The sequence below is a fragment of the Procambarus clarkii genome, chromosome 27, assembly GCF_040958095.1.
Source record: "Procambarus clarkii isolate CNS0578487 chromosome 27, FALCON_Pclarkii_2.0, whole genome shotgun sequence".
NCBI classification, from domain to species: domain Eukaryota; kingdom Metazoa; phylum Arthropoda; class Malacostraca; order Decapoda; family Cambaridae; genus Procambarus; species Procambarus clarkii.
In genome coordinates, this window is record NC_091176.1 from 7,021,494 (window position 1) to 7,041,242 (window position 19,749).

Genomic DNA, 19,749 nt, shown 5'->3' on the forward strand with positions numbered 1-19,749 from the left:
TTTATTTGTTTAGTAAGACATAACAAAATTACGTTTTAAGTGTATCTAGAACAAAACTATTAAATTTTAAATATACATTTAAAAGTTTTGGGTAAAGCCAAGCTTTACAACCAGTATCATAATTATTAAATTAGTAATTAGTTTTCTCAGTATTTATTATTGATAAATGATGGATGTTAGGGTGTCTGGGCCCAGCCCCGGTCAAGTGGCGGGCCACCCTCGTTCATGGCAGGTTAGGTAGGCCTAGTTCTGTTGACTGTTCTTGTCTCACTATAGGTCAACAGTGGTGCCAAGGGGTGGAGCTTCAGGGAACAGTAGTCAGAGAGTACAATTAGGAGTTAGTGTCTTTTTGGGCTCAATAGGAGGGGGAGGGAATGTTTTCATTGCAGGGAAACAAGCCTACCAATAGCGGCTGGGATTACTTTAATGTCAAGTAAGGTTTCTAGTTATAATACAATTTGCATAAATAAACCTACTGTTAATTAACATCCTTGAGTTTCAGTGGACCCCTTTCCTGACTTGTCATATTATGGGCCATTCAGTTACTGCTTTTGAGCATCTTTTATAATTATTAACGACCACCCACAAATGTTTATTCCCTTTTTAGCTTTCTGACCTTAGTTTCCGTGCTACGTCGTTCAATTTGGTATCAGATTGTTCGCAATAGAATTCTCTAAAGGAATATAACATATAATAACATATAAATTTCACTTTCCTATACTGTAGACCTGTTGCGCACTGCAAGGTAGGCCAAGAGCTCGCCAACACACACACACAAATGTTTATACTCTTTTTAGCTTTCTGACTTCAATTTTCTTGCTACGTCATTCAATTTGGTATCAAATTGTTCGCAATAGAATGCTGTAAAGGGATGTTGGCATATAAAAACTTTTAAATCTCACTTTCCTATACTTTAGACCCGTCGCACGCAGCAAGGTAGCCAGAACGTTGCACTAGAGCTCACCACTCCAATGTTTATCCTCTTTTCAGCTTTCTGACCTCAATTTCCTTGCTACGTCGTTCAATTTGGTATCAAATTGTTCCCAATAAAATGCTGTAAAGAGATATTTGCATATAAGAACATAAAAGTCCTACTTTTCTATACTTTCGATGAAAACTAAATAGCTTTTCCCTCATACGTGTTTCGTTCAATGCTTTCTGACCTTCCCAATCATGTTAAAGACTGTACCTCTCTCAAACAGTTTAAGATAAAATCTAAGCACTACCTAATTAACTCCCTGTAACCTACCTTACCCCTATAATGTCAACCCATGTCTTATTTTTAAACAATGTTGTTTGTCGACCAAATTGTATTTTTGCTGTTTTTCTGCCATGTTCCCCCTTTTTTATTTTTATATTGTCTCAACACATTTTATACTTTAATCTCAATTAGTATTAAGTTTTAGTCTTTAGTGTTTTTCCTGCCTGAAACGCTTTGCGTACTAGTGGCTTTAGGCATTGTATGTACTAGCTCTATCTATAAATTCAGCAATATTTGTATCACCCCTTGTATGTATGTACTTTACCTGAATAAACATTTGAATTTGAATTTTTCATCGTGGATTGGCTCTGTTCTTGATCAGTATCCATCTGACAGTCATTTTGCAGTGTTTATAAAGCCGGTAACAACACCAAATACCTGAGATAAAATAACTGGAATGGGGAAACATTTCAACTCGAGGGGAGGCTGCAGCTGTCACGAGAACAGTGAGCCCACTTGCCTGTACGGTGTGGGCAAAAGTTGGCGCGCATTTTAAAACGTCCCATAGTATTCGGACAATAAATGAAATTTTTACAAATCTATATATTTTGGACGTCCTTTGCATCATCGGGCATTCTCCGTATTATGGTTTTATGACAATACACGTCATCAGACAGCGAAAGTGTTATTAATTTAAGTTAACCCAATAATCTCAGAATGTTCGGTAACACGTTTATTGCTTGTGATGTGTGTCTATGTATGTATTAACACGATGTACTGAACGGGGTGAGAATAGCTGGAGCTACCTCATCCCTTTGTGTGTATTTTACCTTAATAAACTTATTTCAATTTCAACTTAACCTAGCATAAATTAACTGTATAATACTATAATAATTAGGAAAGGAGGTATGTGCAAATTTCCTTAGTATGATACGAACATAAACCCCCTCTAAATATACAGTAAATTACATCTTACACATTTTGGAAAAAAGATAAGAATTAATGAATATAACAAATTACCTTTTGAAGCCAGGTCCTTGGAGCAGGCCCCCAGCAGGTTGACAATGTTAATATGGCGGCCAATGTGGATCATAATCTTTACTTCTGAGCGCAGGGCTTTAAGCTGTGCGCTGTCTGTGCGAGACTTCATCATCTTGACAGCTACTGTGGTCCGGGCCTGGCCAGGGGTCAGGTTGATGGCTGTAGCGCGGTACACTCTCCCGAAGGCTCCTGCACCCAGCAGTTTGTCTGTATCCACAGTCACACAGTTAAGCTCAACAGTTAATATACAGCAACAATTATATATTCAGTCATGTGTGGTACAGAAAGGAGCTAATTTTATACATAAATATTGTGAATTATTTGTTGCTGTGACATTTCTATCTCAATATATTCATTAGAAGCCATATTAACCATCAGTGAAACACCTCAAGTGTGCGCAAAAAACTTACCAAAAATAATAGAGTCTCGCGGGACCTCATACTTGGTGTTGTATGGCAACAGTTCGGCTTGTTGGTCTATTCCAATCTCTGGGTTGAGGCTTTCCGGGTCGCCTTCATTGAACAATTTTTGTTCCCTTAGTCGCAGGTCCAGTGCCCGCTTCTGTGGAAAATATTTATATTTACAATTACAATGTGAAATGATTATATCACATAGTGATATGAAAGCAAACTTTAAATTAGCAAAATTTGATATAAAATGGGTTTGTTAATATTTGGCTTCGGCCAAATTACACACAGATGGGACACAGCCATATTAATGGCTCTGTCCTCTCAATCATCTCCAACTTCCTCGCTAGAATCCCACTTCTCGTAATTCAAGCGTGCTGCTGGCCCCACCCGGGATTTCCCTAACTGGGCCGAGAATCAGTGGTTCAAAAAGCTGTCAAGTCATTGAGGCTCAAACTACGATCATTCAGAGCCTCCAAACTGATGCTCAAGCAAACCAATCTTCATAAACAGCAATAAGAAATAACCCTTCTGCGCGAGGATGTTAGAGGACTTTGCTTTCACACAAACCGTAGGGAGGATCACGACGACGAGTAGCGAAACGGACTTGAAGTCGTCTTACAGATAAGACAAAATCTTGTTTCTTAGAAAATTTGACTAATGACATTATCAATTTCTATATATGTTTCTATATATGATGATTAAGAGGAATAATATAAAGCAATAATTCACTGCTCAGTACTCAATAAGTTTGCATTTATTATTTCTTAGGATTTAATAATCTTTCAAGATATTGATCATTTATTTTTTATGATCCTTTAGAATCTACATTCTAGTTAAGATTCTATTATTTTACTATTTACTATATTTTTACCCATTAATGAACTGGTGATGAATCACACTGGTTCCTAGTGTGGATACCCCCCCCCCAAATATTGATATTTGAGGCTTTTAACTTCAATCAATTAATAATACAGTCCATTCATTCTCTTTAAAGTGATTGTTAAATAATTTAACATACTTATGCACTGGTTCTATAGTGTCAGTCTTATAATCCCTCTATTTGTTTTCCTGCTTTTCTCAAAAGTGGGTGGGTTAATCAGTCCGGCAACCAGGAGGCCTGGTCGACGACCGGGCCGCGGGGACGCTAAGCCCCGGAAGCACTTCAAGGTAACCTCAAGGTAAGGTCCTTCGATTACATTAATTTTCTTAATTAAATAATTTTATATTTGAGTCAAAGCCCCAGATGCCCAACAAGTGGTGTAATTATGGTTTATGTGAGTGTGGGTATTTTTGTAAAAATTATGTTTATGACATTTTTGTGTAAATGGTACATTTTGGGATGTGCTTGTTTAATTATATATTTCGTGTGTAAATGTTAGTGTGAGTGTAAATGACATATTTTATGTGTAAATGGTATATTTTATGTGTAAATTGTATATTTTATGTGTAAATTGTATATTTTATGTGTAAATGGTATATTCCGCATGTAAAATAATATATTTCTGCGCATAAATGACATATTTTGGGTGTAAATGTTGTATTTTGTGTGTAATGGTATATTTGTGTGGAAATGTTACACTTTGCACAAAAATGCCATATTGAGTTTAAATGTGTGTTTAATAATGTGTATTTTTATTGTGTGTGTTTTCAGTGTATGTACAAATATAGCATTTTTGTGTGAATGGTGTTAAATTAATATATTTTAGTGTGGCTTGTCACAAACTCAACTTTTTACGAATAATTACTAATATATGTATTTCTTTAAATGTGACATAAACACCCTGGTTTATCCATATGAATAGTATGTAGGTGGGTATTTAGTCATGCAATTACAATGGGTGGTGTGTTTGAATATAATAAGGTATTTAGTAATATTTTGGACCTCATTGAATAATATGGGTGCCTTGCTGATTGATATGCATTAATATTAATTAACAGTACACAAATTTAAGAGTAGATGGGGGTGAATGAGCTGTTGGGATACTAGCTGAAATCTTGTTCTTAATACATTTTAGGGATTAATATGGTATAGATTATATCTGATTAATGAGGCTATAGTGGCAAAACAGTCTATTCTCTATGCATGTATGGGTTGTGGAGCATGTGTATGTATGTATGTATGTATGTATGTATGTATGTATGTATGTATGTATGTATGTATGTATGTATGTATGTATGTATGCATGCATGTATGTATTTGTGACTGTTGGTTTAGAAACAAGTTAGCTGATTTGCATAGCAAGATTAGGATTTTTGAGGTTGGGAATGATTAACCTATGAATATAGTGGCTAGGATCCAGCTGAGTTGCCAAATGGATGACTTGTGGTGCGACATTTGGGCACCTGTTTGGTGGATGGGAGGACAATTTACTAGCCTATGAACACGGGCACTAATCGCCTGAACTGCAAGATGTACGGTAACTACTTGTGGATTATAGTACGAGATCTAGCTACAGCGTTTCATAATTACTGTTGTGTATAAAACTAGAATGTAAGTTATTTATTATAAACTATTATTGTAAACTAATATCGGATGTGAGGTCTCTTGATTGTTGCAAACGAAGGTTTGGACATGTATATGAATGAGATTGGGGTGGATATATATAGGAGCTGCCTCATATGGACTAATAGGCCTTCTGCAGTTACCTTCATTCTTATGTTCAGCTCACCTGTTATGCTGCCAGACGTACGATTCTGCTTAAATTGCGGTACGACATTTGGGTAGCTATTTTAGTTTCGAAATTAACACTGCATAATGAATGTTTACAGCTGTAGATGCATTTTTATTTAATATATATTTTCCCGGTATGGGAATAAGTAGCCTATGATTACAGGTATTAGCATTGAAATTAATAAAATATATTTATTCTTAAACCTGTGATGAGGTTTAATGGATGGGTAGAAATGGGCAGATTTAATTGTGTATTGTACCCTGTATTATGTTTAAGGTTCTCATTTTTACCGTATCTGAGTACCTGGAATTTATCACTGTTAAACATCATGTTATTTTTTGCTGCCCAGTCGAAAACTATATTAATATCTTCTTGTAGTTTTTCAATGTCTTCCCCCAGAGGTAATTTTCATGCTGATTTTTTTGTGTCATTTGCAAAGGTTGATACGAAGCTATGAAAAGCATTGATGCAAGGACTGTACCTTGAGGTACAGAGCTTTTAATTGCACTTTTGACTCGATTTTATATGGTTAACTGTTACTCTTGTGTTCTGTTCGACAGAAAACTGAGTATCCACCGTCCTACATTACCAGTTATTTCCATTGACCTCATTTTGTGTTATCACCATCCATACATCCATCAGTCTATCTATGTATCTGTCCATCTATACATATATGTATCCATCCATCTATCTTTCTACCCCATCCATTTTTTTTTTTTTTTTTTTTTTTTTTTTTTTTTTTTTTTTTTTTTTTTTTTTTATTTTTCTACTCATCCAGCAGTATCAATCCATTCAGCTATCGTTCTACTGATCCATCTATCTATTTATCCGTTTATCCATCCATCCATTCATTTATCTGTCCATACATCCTACCAACTATCCACCAATTGAGGAGTCTGGCCCTAGCTTCGGTGCGGGGCAGACGTGTTGAATCGGCGCTCCAGCAGTTTGGTGTTGTTTGCCCGTTTCGGCCGGTTGGGGGCGGGTGTGTGTCTGCTCGCCTGTGCTGACGTGGCGTTACGATGGGGGTCCCTCTACCCCCAGTCGTCCGGGCTCAGTCTGTGGGACTAGAGTTCTCTGTGCGGGCTGGTTACCCGGAGATTGCCCTGGCTTGTGAACTGCTCTCTGTCCCTGTGTTTGCGATTTATGGGGTCGAGTTGGTAACGGCCCGTAGGGCCATTGTGAAGTTTGCAGAGGAGGCGGCGTATCGCGATTTTCTCCGGCGATACGAGGGGCGGACACTGCCCCTGCCGGATGGTGCGGGCACTGTCACCCTCTCGGATAGAAGTGGTGCACTTACTTACGTCAGTGTGCATGGGGCTCCCTTGGAGTTTCCAGAGGCTCTGCTACGGCGGTATTTCGGGCGGTTTGGCGCAGTTGTTAGTGTGAGAGTGAACGTGGTGTCTTCTAGTCCTCTTAAGGGTGTGAGGTCTAACATTCGCACCCTGGGCATGAGACTCCGGGCGGATATTCCGTCCTCTGTGCGCCTTATGGGGTACAACGTTCGGGTGTTTTACGCCCGTCAGCCGCGGACGTGTTATCGTTGTGGTCTTTTGGGCCATCAGGCTGCTGACTGTTCTGCGCCTCCTGTTGCACCAGTGAACCTCTTCAGTGAGGAGGATTTTCCGCCCCTTCCTGTGGGGGATGATTCGGTGGGTATGGACGTCTCTTCGGCTGAGGAGGTGCCCTCTGTAGTAGCTGTTGCTCCGCCTGTTGCGCCCCCTGTTGTTGCCGCATCTCTTCCAGAGGTTGGGTCCTCGCCTAGTGCTCTGGCTGATGTCCCTGCGCCTCTTCCGCCTGCCGTTTGCTCAGACCCCTCGTCTTCCAGTTCTTCCTCTGCTGTGTCTGTCCCGGTCCCTGCACCCTCGCCGTCTGTCCCGGCTGTGCTGGGAGATGAGGTGGATCCGGAATTCCCTCCTGTGCCTGGCCTGGTGCCCCGTGTGGTTGAGGAGGCTGCCGTGCTGCGGCGTGCGTCGGTTCGCTCGGTTGGTGCTGCGCGGGTTGCTGAGTCTGCCTCCGGGTCTGATGATGTGCGGCCCGAGCCTAAGCGTTCCCGGCGTTCTTCTGTGTGGGCTGATGTTGGCGAATTCGACGAGTGTCGTCCTTCCGTTGACGGTGGCGTGGCTCCGGATGTGGTGCACACTACGGTGGTGGCGGAGGTACACTTGCCTGAGGATGCCGGTGCCGGCGTTTCGGCCTCACCTTCTGGTCCGGTGTCCGAGGGTCCTGCTTCAGGTGCGTTGCCTGCGTCGGATGGCTCCGGTTCTTCGTGGGCGGTGGTTCCCCCTGCTGTAGTTGGTGGTGAGCGGGGTGGCCTGGTGGTGATGTTGAGAAAGGATGCTCGCTCTGGATGTTCTGTGGCCCCTTCCTCGTTACCCGTTTCCTCGGCAGCGGTCTTGCCGCCTCTTCCGTTTCCTGCAGTCCCTTCCGTGTCTCCTGCGGTATCCGTGGAAGTGCTATCGTCTCAGCGTCCGACACCTGTTCCGATGGCGAAGGCGTGGCAGGCTCGGCGTCTCTCGTCCGCTTCTCCGGCGTCATCTGCTTCCTCGAAGGGCGTGGTTGGCGCTCCCCAGCCTCGTTATGCGACTTGCGTCAGTGACCTTAGGCATTGGCCGATGCCGCCAGATATAGATGTTCCTGAGTTTATGATACCCACTCGAGCGCGGGGGATCAAAAACCCTACCGACCTTGAAGATCTCGTCTGGGAAGCTTACAAGTCGAAATATCCTTGTGAGCTGTTCCCGGAGAAGTACGTTTCTTCCGATGTTCCTCGCAAGTGATTTCTATGTATTTTGTGTTGCCTGGTTGTGGGGTGTGTATGTGAGTGGGTGGGGTGGGTATTGTTTCCCGGTTCCTGCGTGCTCCGGTTTGTTTTGTGGGTTTTTTTGTATGGCTCGTGGGGGGGTGTGCGGTTCCTATGCGTTTGTGTGTTCGGTTATGGATGTCGTGTGCACTTGTTTGTCATATTGTGTGCCCTTCAGGCTGTTGGCGTGTGCTCTTTATGTTTTGCCTTCCGTTTGTTATGGCAGATCTGTTTTCTTTATTGTTATTGTCCTTATTCTTGTATGTTTCTCGCCTCTCTGTATGTATTTGAGGTGTTAGCAGGCTTGTTTTGTGTGCATTTTGTCCTGGGGTTTTCCCTAATGTTTGTATTACACTGTGTTACTAATTGTGTATTGTTTGTATATGCATTTTTTTGTGGTCAGCCCTTCTGGCTGGTCTTCTATTGATTTGTTCCTTTGTCCTTGTACATATGTGTGCTTTGTACTTTTGTTCTGTTATATTTGTTCTGTTTTTCTTGTACATTATACGCATGCTTGCATGTAAAAATAAAAATAAAAAAAAAAAAAAAAACTATCCACCAATTCATGTTCGAACAATATAGTTGGTACAAAGTAGCCCTCTCTATAGTCTAAGTTAGCTGCAAAAGTGAGGATGTGCCAAAGTATTACAAAAAGGTGGTCAGATATGATATAGATGTTGAATGATCTGTTCTGTTCGCGGGAAGGGTTGTGGGTTCCAGCAGCGCCGCCTACAAAACACTTTTAGGTTTGGTAAATAGGTTTCCCCAGCTGCTGTAAGCCTAATTCATCAATGTCCATTTTTCCTTGTTTCGTCACCAATTAGTCTTTCACTGCCTCTTTCTCTGATGCCACCATCTGCCCTCTCCTGGCTGTGAGGGTTGTATGGTTGCCTCCCTTCAACTGGAGGATGTGTTCTGCCTCGCTTGGTCGTGCTTTTCGTCCGTAGACTTTATTGTCTGCCTCTAAGAGTTTTATCTGGATGTTTTTGGCTTATCGAGGTTTCCGGAGACAAGTACTAGGCTGTCCATACGGTTACCCAATCATTGACCAAGCCAAACGGTCAGGCCCCCCCCCCCTCCCCACTTCATAAAAGAGCGCATTCCATTTTCTGCGTCTCGCTTATGTTCTGTAATGTTTGTAGCTGCCACAATTTATTAAGGTCCTTAGTTGTGACTGTAGAGGAAGAGGTGGCGTGCAGCTTGTTTGTGAGTGTTCTGTTTATATATTTATTTTTTTATTTTTATTTTTTTTGGAGATATATACAAGAGTTGTTACATTCTTGTAGAGCCACTAGTACGCGTAGCGTTTCGGGCAAGTCCCTGGAATACGATCCCCGCCGCGAAGAATCCTTGTTACAACCAAGTACACATTTTACTGTTGAGTTAAACAGAGGCTACAGTTAAGGAATTGCGCCCAGTAAATCCTCCCCGGCCAGGATACGAACCCATGACATAGCGCTCGCGGAACGCCAGGCGAGTGTCTTACCACTACACCACGGAGACTGCATTTATTTATATACAAGAAGGTACATTGGGTTTGTGAGAATACATAGCATAGTATTTACAATCTTGTAAAGCCACTAGTACGCGCAGCGTTTCGGGCAGGTCCTTTAATCTAACAGATAATTTTAAGTACGTAAATTCTAGCAGAATTAATAAAATGATAACAGATACATTGCAAGAAAAAATGAGATGAGAGAGATTAGTAAGTATATTAAAGCTCTGATTACATTGACAACTTGATTGGTAATTTAAACAAGATTAATAGACACCAGTTTATAGATTCTGTAATTTGGGCACCTGTTGGTCTGTCTCATTGTCCATTTAGGCTTACACTTGTCTTGTGCCCCCGGGAGAGTTCCCATTTGTGAGGGGAATTTCCTTCAGGGTTTTCCAGCTTTTCCCCTAGTCTCCCTCATTTTGAATCCCAGCCTCGGGACGGTGAGAATAGTGGTGACATTTACCTTCTCCTAGAAGATTTTCCCGCTGAAGAATATTCTATACCAAAAGGTAAAAACTAAGAACATTAACGCTGTCAAGAATAGTGGGAATACTTACCCTATCCTGGATGATCTTCCTGCAGAAGAATATGCTAATGAACAAGAGGAAGAAAATCAGTACACCGACGACACTCAGGATGGTGGTGTCGACGAAGGCGTCCGGGTCAATCACCGTGAGCCGGGCTTCACTCCAGATGGTCCCGGCGCGGTTTGTCACCTACAGTAATACATAGTACAGTGAATACATACATAATACAAAAATACAGTGTATACATAATACAAAAATGCAGTGTATACATATATGATACAATAATACAGTGAATACATACATAATACAATAAAACAGTGAAATGCATAAACGTTGCATTTATGTATTATGAAATATATACGACAGTGAAATACGGCAGAGTTGAGTGAGGCTAACCCCAGGCGGCTGTCCTAATCTCTGACAGACACTGTTTTAAAGATGAGATATATATATATACACGCGTCATAAAGTAAGTAAGTAATTATCAAAAGAAGGCACCAAACCGGGAAGGTTATGTAGCACCATCAAATACGCAAAATAATCAGAGGGCGCTAAATATCACCAAGGATGCCAATACGAGAACAAAAACGCATAAGGCGAACGATATCAAAAGTATCCGAGTCACCAAGAATTCTATCGAGGGACAGGTGACCGCGAGGGGCGGTCGGAAAGCCAGACACACGCTCGTCCTGGAAGTCAGGACATTCAAGAAGGACATGCACGACCGTAAGAGGGACAATGCAACTAGGACAATAAGGAGCAGGGCGGCGCTCCATCAAGTGACCATAGGTTAAGCGAGTATGGCCAATACGCAACCTCGCCAGAGCTGTTTCCCACCGCCGGTTACGGTGGAAGGAGGACGGCCACAAGGAAACACAACATTTAAGAGTACGTAGCTTGTTACCAGTAACAGACAACCAAGAAGCCTGCCAACGGGTAAGGACTGAGGAATGGATAACCGGGTAAAAGTCGGAATACGGAATGCCTTTACGAGAGATGGGACAAGAGCGGACAGCTTCCTTGGCGGCAGCATCCGCACGCTCATTTAAAGACACACCAATACGGCTGGGAACCCAACAAAACTCAACCGACTTAAATTTACTGTGAACGAGAAACAGCCAATGCTGGATCTCGACAACTACTGGATGAACCGGATTAAAGGACCCGAGAGCCATGAGGGCACTACGAGAGTCAACAACAACTACAAAGGAAGACTGACAACGAGAAAGCAGGAGACGAAGAGCAGAGAGAATAGCATAAAGTTCCGCTGTAAAGATGCTAGTCTCCAGAGGCAAGCGACACATAAGTGCGATCAGGAAAAATAACAGAGTAGCCAACACCGTCCGCTGACTTAGACCCATCGGTGAAGACAGAAACGGAGTGGGAGTGAGAAGAAAAGTGCTCGAGGAAAAGGCGTTTTAGAACCGTAGGAGGGGTAAATGCTTTAGTGATACGGGTCAAGGATGTACAAAACCGCGGAAGAGGGATCTTCCACGGGGGCAAAGAAGGAACAACACGAGGAGAGACATCAGAAATACGAACGGAAAGAGAATCCTGTAGGCGAGATAACCGGACAGAAAGAGGGAGGTGGTGAAGAGGAACAGGAACCGCAGGAGGGGTAAAAGTAAAAGCACGACAGAGGCGAGAGGAAGGATGTTGCAAGGACCGCGCAAGATAGCGAAGACAGTAGCGATCACGGCGGTCCTGGAGAGACAGGAAGCCAGTGTCAACATACAATCTAAGGATGGGAGTCGAACGAAAGGCACCAGAACTGAGGCGCAACCCAGTATGGTGCAAAGCATCAAGACGGCGAAGAGTAGAAGGAGAAGCAGACGAGTAAGCAGGGCAACCATAATCGAGCTTAGACAGGACGAGAGAGGAATGTAAAGCAAGGAGAGTGCGCCTATCTGCCCCCCAAGAAGTATGGGACAAGACCCGAAGGAGGGTAAGGGCCTTAGAGCACTCAACACGGAGGTAAGAGATATGGGGAGACCAAGACAAATGAGTGTCAAGGAATAACCCCAAAAGCTTCGCGGAATCTTTGTATTCAAGGGGATGACCATAAAGTGACAAAGAGGGACGAAGAACAACCCGTTTCTGCGTAAAAGTCATGGCACAAGTCTTAGAAGTAGAGAACTTGAAGCCATGATCTGTGGCCCAAGATGACACGGCATTAATTGCAAGCTGAAGCCGGCGTTGAAGGAGAGGCGAATCATCACCCTGACAACAAAGGGTAAGATCATCGACATAGAGAGCAGAGAAGACACCAGAAGGAAGAGAGGAAAGAAGACCATTGAGGGCAACCAGAAAAAGAGTAGTGCTCAGAACACTACCCTGGGGCACACCTTCGTATTGCTGAAAAGAGGGAGAGAGAGTGGTACCAAGGCGCACCCGAAAGGAACGACGAGAGAGGAAGCTGCGGAGAAAGAGAGGGAGACGACCACGAAGGCCAAAAGAATGAAGTTGAGATAGGATATGATAACGCCAAGTGGTGTCGTAAGCCTTTTCCAGGTCAAAAAGGACGGCAACAACGGAGGTCTTCGCAGCAAAAGCAGTACGAATATAAACCTCCAAGTTCACCAGGACATCTGTCGTGCTGTGGCACTTGCGGAAACCAAATTGAGAAGGGGAGAGGAGGTGATGGTGTTCCAGGAACCACATCAGACGAACGTTAACCATACGTTCAAAGAGTTTGCAGACACAACTTGTGAGAGCAATAGGGCGAAAGTCCTTAGGGGAAGTACCCAGAGACCCCGGTTTGCGAACAGGGAGGACAACGGCATCGAGCCAGTCCTCAGGGACTGACGACGACTCCCAGATCCGATTATACAGACTCAGTAAATACTGAGACGTGCTCGGAGGGAGATGGCGAAGCATCTCATAATGAATACCATCGGAGCCCGCCGCCGTAGAACCGCAGAGGGCCAGGGCAGAACGAAGTTCAGAGAGAGAGAAGGGATCATTATAGGGAAGCTGAAGATGAGTGCAGAAATCTAAAGGACGAGACTCAAGGACAGGTTTACGAAGAAGGAAAGATTGGGGAAGATGAAGACCAGAGCTAACAGAAGAAAAGTGGGAACCCAGTTCGGAAGCGACCTGCAACGGGTCCGCCACAAGAGTATCATGGAGGTGAAAGACCGGTGAAACATCGGGAACGAACTTACCCGCTATCTTGCGGATAAGCTTCCAGATCTGGGCCAGAGGGGTTTCGGACGTAAGTGTTGAGACATAAGATGCCCAACATTCACGTTTAGCCGTACGGATGGCCCTACGGGCCACCGCACTCGCTTTCCGAAAGAAAAGAAAAGAATCGGTCGTCTGCCTACGGCGGTGCCTCTTCCAGGCTGCCCGCTTACAGCGGACAGCCCGAGCACAGTCCGCATTCCACCAGGGAACGCACTTCCGCAGACCCCGAGAGGAAGAGCGAGGAATAGAGCGGAGGGCAGCATTGAAGACAGTGTCATGAAAAAGGAGGAGAGCGCGAGAGAGAGGCAGAAGGGAGAGGTCAGAGAGAGCAGCACTGAGGGTAAATAGGGTCCAGTCTGCCTTAGCAAACTGCCACCTAGGGAAAGAGAGGGAAGGGCGAAAAGAGAAAAAGGAAACAAGGATGGGGAAATGATCACTTCCATGGAGGTCATCAAGAACCTGCCACGTGAAATCTAAGTAAAGAGAAGAAGAGCAGAGATCAAGATCAAGACAAGAAAGGGTGCAAGTCCGAGAGTCCAAATGAGTGGGCTCACCAGAATTCAGAAGAGACAGTAAAGAAGAGAGGAGAAACGGATCAAGGAGGCGACCCCGGGTATTCGTCAGAACGTCACCCCAAAGGGAATGACGACAATTGAAATCACCCAGCAGGAGCACAGACTCCGGCAAGGAGTCTAGGAGGTGTTTCAAATCAGGAAGAGAGAGCGGGAAACTCGGGGGGAGATAAATGGAACAAACTGTGTACCATTTCCCCACAAAGATACGAGCAGCAGAACAATTGAGAGGCGAAGGAAAAAGTAAAGGAACAAAGGGAACATCAGCACGAATCAAGAGAGCAGAAGAATTAGAAGCCCCAGCAATGGCTGGGGGGGGGGGGGGGGAGGAGAGAAAGGAATAGCCACGAAAACGACCAGGACGAGCACCAAGCATTGGCTCCTGGAGACAGACACAAAGGGGCGAAAACCGCGAAATCAGAAGTTGGAGTTCGAGGAAATTGGCGTAATAACCTCGAACGTTCCATTGAAGAATGGACAACGACGAGAAGAGAAAGGACAAAACCAGAGAACAAGGAAGAAACCAAGGCGAAAGAGCAACAGAGCACGTTAAAGAATATCAGGGTCGGGATCAGGGTCAGCAAAGTCAGGGTTAGGGGGCATGGGTAAACTGAGCAAAGACGGAGGGAAGGAAACGGGAGAACAGATCAGAGGGGGGCGGGCGGGGTCCGGAGGAGGAGGAGGAGGAGGAGGAAGAGGAGGAGACAACGGAGAGGAGCAGTCAAGGACAGCTGCAGGAAGAGGGGGAGTAGAAAGAGGGGAGCGCACCCCAGCAAGAGCAGCAACCGAAAGGGAAGCAGGGGCCAAAGAAACCTCCATAGCAGGAACAGGGGGCACAATCACTGAAACGGGAGGGGAAGGAGCAACAGAACCAGACGTAGGAGCTGAGGAAGAAAGCGAAGCCTTCTGACCCGCCGGGGAAGAGGAAGGAGAGGAGCCAGGCTTACGCTTCTGACTTAAAGAGACCGGTGTCCCAGCAACTACGTACCGGGCAACGGATTCCAGTGTCTCAACAGGAGAAGCCGAACGAGAGCACACACGACGGCCGCTAGGAGAGCGATGGATATCCGCCTGCACCGACAGGCGGTGGGGAGAGCCGATAGATGGAGGAAGAGGATGGGAAGGAGGATCGGAGGGGAACGAGGAAGAAGACACAGGAGACACGACAGACCGGGTAGAAGGAAGGGGAACCCCGGACAGAGGACCAGGAGGATCCTTCGGGAGAGAACCCAAAGGAACAGAGGAGGGGGCAGTGGGCGCATCAGGGTCCAAGGCCCGGAAACGGTTGTGAGTCTGAGGAAGGCGGGAAGGACGAGGAGAGGAAGAGCGCAACACGCGAGCATAAGAGATATTAGCATAAGGCGGGAGCCGGCGAACCTGGCGTCTCGCCTCAGGAAAAGATAAACGCTCCCGGTGCTTCAAGTTGAGGACGGCTGCCTCAAGCTTGAAATGGACACACGCACGGGAGAAGGTAGGATGGGCCTCACCGCAGTTGAGGCAACGAGCCTGGGGAGAAGTGCACTCCGACTTAGAGTGACCTTCGCCACCACACAAAGGACAGAGAGAGACAGTCCCGGAGCAGCGGAGGGCACCATGCCCAAACCTCCAGCACTTGTTGCAGAGCCGAGGAGAAGGAATGTACTCCTGGACAGAGCACCTGGCACCAGCAAGAATGACAGAGGGTGGAAGGGTCCTACCATCAAAGGTAATCTTCACAACCCGGAGGGGTTGACGGCGACTACCACGAGGGGGACGAGTAAACGTGTCCACCTGGAGAATAGAATGGCCCTGGGCATCAAGGATATGTCGAATATCGTCGTGGCAGTCGCGCAGGTCCCGAACACCGGTCGCAACATGGGGCGGGAGCAAAATAGTGCCAACACTGGCATTCAACTGAGCGTTCTTCGAGACCCGAACAGGGGTCTCGCCAAGGCAGGATAAGGCAGCCAAGCGGGAAGCAGCATCCTGAGAAGGAGCAGCAACGACACGTGTACCGAGACGAGTGGGGTTGAAAGTAATGGAGGCATCCACGGAATCAACGAGATGTCGATGGAGGGAGAAATCGTCAGGAGGTGCAGAATCAAGAGGGAAGAGATCAAAATATTTGGCCCACGACGCGGGACCAAACAAGGCTTGATAGGTAGCAGAACTGGAAGGAATCGAGCAAGGGCGTCCATGACGAGGACGGCGGTGAGAACCCCCAGAGAGAGAGGGGTTAAAAGGCGCAGTAGTTACAACTAGAGAAGGAGCCGCGCCAGGGAACGAGGTAGTCACCACTGGGGGCTTGGGGCTCGACCCAACCACAGAGGAGGGAGGGGAGCCAGGGGAAGGAGTCAGAGAGGCCAAAGGAGGAGCAAGGTCGGGGCCCAATGCAGCGGAGGCTACAGAGCCCGGTCTTCCAATACGGACCGACTCGGGGGCTTGGTCGCCCACCCCACGAGCCTGAGAAGGTACACCAGAAGCAGCCGAAACAGGGGTTATCATCATGACGAAAAAAGAATTCATTCACGAATGTGCCCCCACACCCACCATGGAGCCACAATTAGAGGCAGGACACCCAACAAGAAGCTATCGCCGATCTTGCCGGGGCCTCCTAGGGGTGCGTCGTGAGTATACGCCCCACAAACGTCACCTTAAGAAACCGACAGTCCGTCGAGATCGGGTTCAGTGACGAAAGGGGGATTGACAATAAAAGGTTCCCCTCGCTCTCGACGTCGGGTACTACAGTTCTACGGGTGCAAGAGTATGCCTCCTCAAGCACCCGGGCGTCAAAATAGAAGAAGTCCAAGGGAAGAACCAGAATGAGCAAAAGGTCGGCAGGAACCGGCAAGCAGATAGGAGAAGAGGGGGGAGAAAAACGAAACAGAAGAAAAAGGAAAAGATGCCCAGCAGAATTGGAGAGGACGGCAGCAGGAGCACAATGCTAGAAAAGGACAGAGGACTGTCCCAAGGAGCATCACACTCCAGCAGCCGTCCACTAAGCCCCCACACGGCGACAACGAGCTGAGCAGGGAGGGGGACGCGTCATAAAGATTATGCTAGGATGCGGCATAAAGATTACGCTAGGATTCAAGATAGCTGATTACTGAAAATTAAGATGAAATGAGATTGATTAGAATTTAAGTGACTCAAGCAATTGAAGTCCTTGTATTGATTATTATTTTTTTGAATTTCACTTGTTGAATTTTGTATCAATATCTCTCTCATATTACTTCCCAAATCATTTCCCATTCATTCTGTTTTACATTACCATTTCCCACTCATATTACTATTTCCATTCCTACCCTTTCTCATGCTTGTTATCAATTTCAATTTCCTTGTATTGATTTGATTGTGTGTCAGTCAAAAGTATTATCAGCCCGTGTTTATCACGAAAGGCCAAATGCTTGTTAATCCAGAACGCTAAACCTCTTCTTTGTGAGTGAAAAACTTGTTTACACACGACTGATAAGTGATGAAGTTTGCTCATTTCCCGGAGAGTGCTTCGCTGAAAAACGGTTTACACACGACTCACAACTGATGACGTCCGAACACTTCCGGAACAAGTGCTTCGCTGACGACTTTTGTTCGAACCACAACGCTGTAAATGCTTCACCCACGTACTACAAGTACGAATAATCCCCAACAGAATCTAAACACCTAACCAATGCCTATATATGCACAATATGCTAAAATATAATAATATTAATTTATATTTGAGAAAATTCCTGTTTTGAATGAACAGAATGTTAAAATTTAATGTGTCTTTGGGGTCGACCGATGGATGGAATGGACTTGAGTCGAGAACGGGTTGGTGTTAATGCTTCACACATGTACTTAAAACACAAATAATCACAAACAAAACCTAATCACTTAACTTAACACACTATGACTGACTACACATAAAACTTTAATATATAAAAATATTAATATGAGAAAAATAAAATTTTAATACACTGTACAATAGAATTTATCAATGCGTCTTGGGAGGTAGCATTAACGACGCTGGCATTTGAACAGGTTGTAATTATATATATTGTATTTCATTTATATAATTTCATAGTTCATAACATATGGTCTCCATGAGAACATCACTGATACGTGACGGGTATGTTGACCAGACCACACACTAGAAGGTGAAGGGACGACGACGTTTCGGTCCGTCCTGGACCATTCTTAAGTCGATTGAGAATGGGGTATTGAACCAAGTCGACGGATATTGAACCAGCGTCCTGGGTGTAACCCCAGACGCTCGCTCTATCCCATGGACCTTGAACCCCGCACTGAACCTAACATTTTTTCATATATGTATCAGGTTATCCTGATTTCCTTGTGTATATAGTCTCCATATTCCATTCCCACATATATTTTATTCATTGTCCGTGTTACAACCCAATATGTGAGGGATATATATATGGATTATTGGTATATTTCCTACAGTTGTGGTCGGCAGTAAACAAAGACCTTACAGTAACCAACCTGTCCTCTTAAAAAGAACGTCGCTTTTGGCCGTTTGCCCGTATGGCCGAATTTGGACGTAATTTGAAAATGAAAAAAAAAATATTATAAATTTGGGATTTTTTTTTCAACAACAGTAAGTTAAGGGTCCTCTGATAGGTTAGGTGGGCAGGAAATTCTCATAAAGTTTCAAAACGTTAAAGGAATGTTTCCTCTTCTAAGCTTGCCGAGTAGGCCGGACGACTGAAACAGAAAACGGAACAGTACGTCACTTTTGTGAGTCGATTTCATTTCAAATTACGTTCAAATTTGGCCATAGCGCGCATATGAGGCAAAAGTGACGTTATTTTTAAGAGGACAGGTTGCTGAGACGCGGCCACCACTCACCTCACACTTATACACGCCAGCATCTGAAGTCTTCAGGAAACTAAATGAGATCTGATCTCCGCTGACTTTCCTGTGGTCTGCTCTATCATCCAACTTCTTGTTGTCCTAAAGGGAGAGTTTAACAATTGTTTACATGAACTTGGGCTTAAAATCATATTAGTTAATTACACAAATTTTCTTTAATTCAAGAAAGCACCCTCAACATAAACAAAAAATCTCCTTATAAGAAACTACTTATTAAATAATTTTTTCCCTGTATTTTTTGTCATAGTACTCAACACTGACTATATCTTTACTCCAGTACTGCTCCCTTGTGTTGACCACAACCATAAAGGGTTTACCTTGTACCAGGTGACCTGAGGGACGGGCACACCCTCGGCGCTGCACTCCAGGGTCAGGTTACCCATCTCCTTGAGGTTGTGGTCTTTAAGAGGGGACCTAACACCAGTCTTCCACTTGGGCGCCACCATCGCTGAAGAGGAAAATTTGCCACAAATATTAAAAATGTATATATGGATATGTATGCGGAAAAACCACAAAGAAATGGGGAAGAAAGATGAACGTTTCGGCTTGTTAAAGTCTTTGTCAACACCAGTCTGGTGTTGACAAAGCCTTTAACAGGCCGAAACGTTCATCTCTCTTCCCCACTTCTTTGTGGTTTTTCCGCATACAAATGATCAGTGTTTAGTGATCGTCAATTGCATGGATATGTATATATGTATATATATATGTCTTTTATATATATATATATGGACAATATATCAACTCATATGTATCTAATTTATTCTAGGTGACTGTACATTATGTACATAGCAAAACACTAAAAATAAAGTACATAACAAAATGCTAAGGTAAACACATAAAACACCAAAGTAAAGCTCAAAACAAAACACTGATGTTAAAGGTTCACTTGTTAAAGTGAAGCAAAGTGGTAAAGTTCACTTGGTAAACATTTTGTTGATATAAATGCACTACTCTCATCATTACGTACTGAACTATCGTTCATTATTTA

At 44.5% G+C, this 19,749-nt stretch overlaps 1 protein-coding gene across 5 annotated transcripts in view; it reads right to left on the reverse strand.

Annotated features, from left to right (window-relative positions):
- LOC123762726 (vascular endothelial growth factor receptor kdr-like) overlaps window positions 1-19,749 on the reverse strand; it is a 471,742-nt gene that overhangs the window by 39,030 nt on the left and 412,963 nt on the right. For all 5 annotated transcript variants that reach the window (XM_069332305.1, XM_069332302.1, XM_069332303.1 and 2 more), the window contains 5 exons: window positions 19,079-19,209; window positions 18,738-18,842; window positions 10,186-10,344; window positions 2,653-2,803; window positions 2,222-2,449 (listed from right to left, as the gene is read on the reverse strand). In XM_069332305.1, the coding sequence (XP_069188406.1) occupies window positions 2,222-2,449; window positions 2,653-2,803; window positions 10,186-10,344; window positions 18,738-18,842; window positions 19,079-19,209 (774 nt within the window). The remainder of the gene's footprint in view (window positions 1-2,221; window positions 2,450-2,652; window positions 2,804-10,185; window positions 10,345-18,737; window positions 18,843-19,078; window positions 19,210-19,749) is intronic.